This window comes from Notothenia rossii, assembly GCF_949606895.1.
Source record: "Notothenia rossii genome assembly, chromosome: 2".
Classification (NCBI taxonomy): Eukaryota; Metazoa; Chordata; class Actinopteri; order Perciformes; family Nototheniidae; genus Notothenia; species Notothenia rossii.
Genome location: NC_136904.1, coordinates 94,523,697 through 94,527,110, shown reverse-complemented (window position 1 = coordinate 94,527,110; position 3,414 = coordinate 94,523,697). Strand labels below are relative to the sequence as shown.

At 40.7% G+C, this 3,414-nt stretch overlaps 1 protein-coding gene across 1 annotated transcript; it reads left to right on the top strand.

Moving 5' to 3' along the window:
• Positions 1-896: 896 nt before the first annotated feature.
• LOC307025609 (olfactory receptor 11A1-like) lies at positions 897-3,085 on the top strand. The gene has a single exon (XM_079660416.1). It carries the CDS (start codon positions 1,696-1,698, stop codon positions 2,659-2,661), a length of 966 nt encoding a protein of 321 aa, XP_079516542.1. The 5' UTR covers positions 897-1,695; the 3' UTR covers positions 2,662-3,085.
• Positions 3,086-3,414: the final 329 nt, after the last annotated feature.

Sequence of the window (3,414 nt, the reverse complement as noted above, 5' to 3'; positions counted from 1 at the left end):
CCCCCAGTCAGTGCTGGTTGATGTGGCCAGGGAAAATAAACGTTTGGGGCTCTCTGCTGGAACTAAGCCGGAGACGTCACGAGTTGACTGATTGGCTCTGAAGCAGGAAGAGCTGTAGGCCTTGTTGTTGTTGCCTGTGTGCTGCTGAAGGCTTTATCGAGATGAAACAGTCTTGCCTTGTTGTCGTTTCGATGGAAATGAATGCCGTGTTCTTTCAGGAAATGTTGAAGTTGGATGACTTTCCACTTCCTGATTTCGAGCTCCGTTTCAGAATGCAGATTCGTCCGAGAGGCGTGTCGAGTTTGCCGAGGTGAATGAGGCAGGCTGCCGGAGGTGGGAGGATTGGTGCTGGCTATGCCTGTTGTGGGCCCGATCTTTGGCGGAAGAGACGAGGGCTGGGATATATCTGGAGTTGGAGATATTTTGTTGGGGAAGCCTGAGGGGAAGTGACGGCTGGTGTGTGGGATACTGACTTCTGAGCGCGAGCGGCTCTGTTCGGATGCTTGGCTGTGAGCTGACTGCTGTGCCCTAGATGGCCGGTTTCGAAAAGATCGGTGCATGGATCTGGACCCATGATGAGTTTAAAGCTTTAGTCGTAGCGTATAGAGAATGTTGAACCGTGACGACACGAGGCGGGAATCGCGGGCTGCCTGTCTGTCTCTGAGAGAATAGAGACAGGCGATGGCCGGATGTAAATGACTAAACATAACTTTCCTTCTCCATATTCGCTATCTAGTTTTGTTTACACTCCATCTCCGTCTAACTCTCTCTCATCCAAACGTCAATCACTCAATCTGGTGCTCCTGCTGCGCCCTATCTGTTGAAGAGCTGCTCCTATCTGTTGAAGAGCTGCTCCTATCATTTGAAGAGCTGCTCCTATCTGTTGCATGGAAGAGGTACGGACTGCGCATGCACCACTTATAACGAGACAAAATGGACAAAGATTTCTGCGCCCCAAGCAGGAAACCCTTATAAGTAACTTTAGACATCGTAAAACAATTGTAATTTATATTTTATCGTAGATTATACATTTGACTGACACCAACTACATAATATGTACCTTCAAAATGTATACAATTGAATAAAATTAAAGTATTTTTTAATGGCATTCTAGAATGTGGGAAGAGGTGGTGCGGCTGCCACTGCTCCAGTCCATGTTTGTGGGGCTAGCTTAGCGGAGGTGACCTGAAGTCTGGTAGCTCTGTGTACAAATGTGCAAAATAATCTGGGGGTTGTGTGAAAATAAAAAAGGGAAAATCTTGTGTAAATCAAAGATGTACAGAAATATTTAGCTGTATAAGTTTTGACCTGTATGAAGACAGAACGTTTGTAGATACAGCTTTGGGCCTCCAGAAAATGTGCTCAGTAAAAATAAAGTGAAAAGCAAAAAATGAAATAATATAAAATCTTGATCTCCAACTGCTTTTAGCATTTTACTCTTCCATACCTGCATTTGTTTTGGCACCCGCAAAAAACAACCCCCCCCCCCCCCCCTGTTGGTGTCCACATGCCTCTAGAGTTTCATTCATTGGTTTACAAGTTGTTCAGATCTTTGAGAACAGTTTTAGTGAGATCTGTCGAGGGTGAAGAATCTGATAAAGAAGAATCCACAGAGCGGAGCTGTTCACTTTCTGAGGTGCAGGTTACTTTACGTGTAACATTTCAAACAGGTTGTATGTTTTCATATCTTAATTCATGTACACTGTTAACATAATCTGCCTTGTTTTATACAAACTATTAATGGCTGGTGAATATAATGTGACATATATAACTCTTGATGGGCATGTGGAAGTGCAGAGATATAGATATCTGTATTTTGTGATCATGTTTACTGCATATGTTCTGATCATCTGCAGTAATTCCACTATTGTGTGCATCATTGTTTTACACAGAAACCTCCATGAGCCTATGTACATGTTCATTGCAAATTTGTTGATTAACTCTGTTCTGTTCAGCTCTGCTATCTATCCAAAGCTTCTGATTGACTTTTTATCAGAGAAACAGATCATATCTCATTCAGCCTGTCTGTTTCAGTGGTTTATTTACTACGCTCTATGCTGTTCAGAATTCTTCCTGTTGGTAGTCATGGCCTATGACAGATATGTGTCTATATGTAAACCTCTGCAATATCCAAATATCATGAGAAAAAGAACTGTTAAAATGTTCCTGATCCTAGCTTGGCTTCTGCCTGCTTGTCAGGTTTCATTGCCGATGATAGTGAGTGCTAACAAAAAGCTCTGTCACTTTAATTTGAAAGGAATAATTTGCAACAGCACGGTTCAAAAACTGTATTGTGTGACTTCAAGACTGCTGAATATATACGGCTTGGCTGCTCTCGTAACTGCAGTAATTTGTCCCGTGCTCTTCATTCTTTTCACATACATCAGGATAGTCATAGTTTGCTATAGAAGCAGTCAGGAGGTCAGGAGGAAAGCTGCACAGACCTGTTTACCCCATCTGCTGGTTCTCATTAACTTTTCTTGTTTGAGTGCTTATGATGTACTTTTACCTCGACTTGGAACTGATTTTCCTAAAACTGTACGTTTAATAATGTCTTTACAAATATTGTTGTTTCATCCTCTCTTTAATCCCATCATATATGGTCTGAAAATGAAGGAAATTAATAAACAGCTGAAGAGATTGTTCTGCAAACGTGTCTAATGCGTCACAACTGATAACTGAGTTCACTGATGCTGTTGGGTCGTAATAATGCAGGGATGTGATTTATTTGATCAGTGCACGTTAGTTAATGTGAGGATTTGTTTCAGTAAGGCAGATGCACTCTTTAGAGCAAACTTAACTTCATCAAGGTAATAACAGATAACGGAGACATTTTTAAGTTTTTCAAAACTCCTGATGAGGTCAACACTCCAGCTGCTGTAACTAAACCATGCTTTTCTGCTTCTGTCCTTACTCACAACATAGCACACCTTATTTATTAGGTCATTCTGAAATGTACTTGCTTTTGTGTCTCTCGTTTATGTCTTCATTTAATATTGGTCAAAAATGAACATGTTAATGGTAATTGTGTGCCCTGAGTCCATTACATGTTATTGAAGAAAAGAAATAAACAACATAAACAATATTGTCCTTGTGGCCAAATTATTATTATTATTTTAATGAGTAATAATCCCCACTGAACATATCACTTACAAAACGTAGCTAGTAATTGTACGAGGACTCCTCACCCGCCTCATGTGATAAATTAACCCTCGTGAGACTAAACATCTCAGCAGCCTTTGTTTATGTTTATTGTTGTATCATTGTTGTCTTAATGCATTCATTTACAGTGACAATCTCTTTATTTATAGGACAACAGAACATTCAGGCAGTAGGTGATGATTGAAATTGCAAGCATGATGATATTTCATTACATATTGAAAAAGCAAAGACCCGCATGGCAGTAGACTGTGT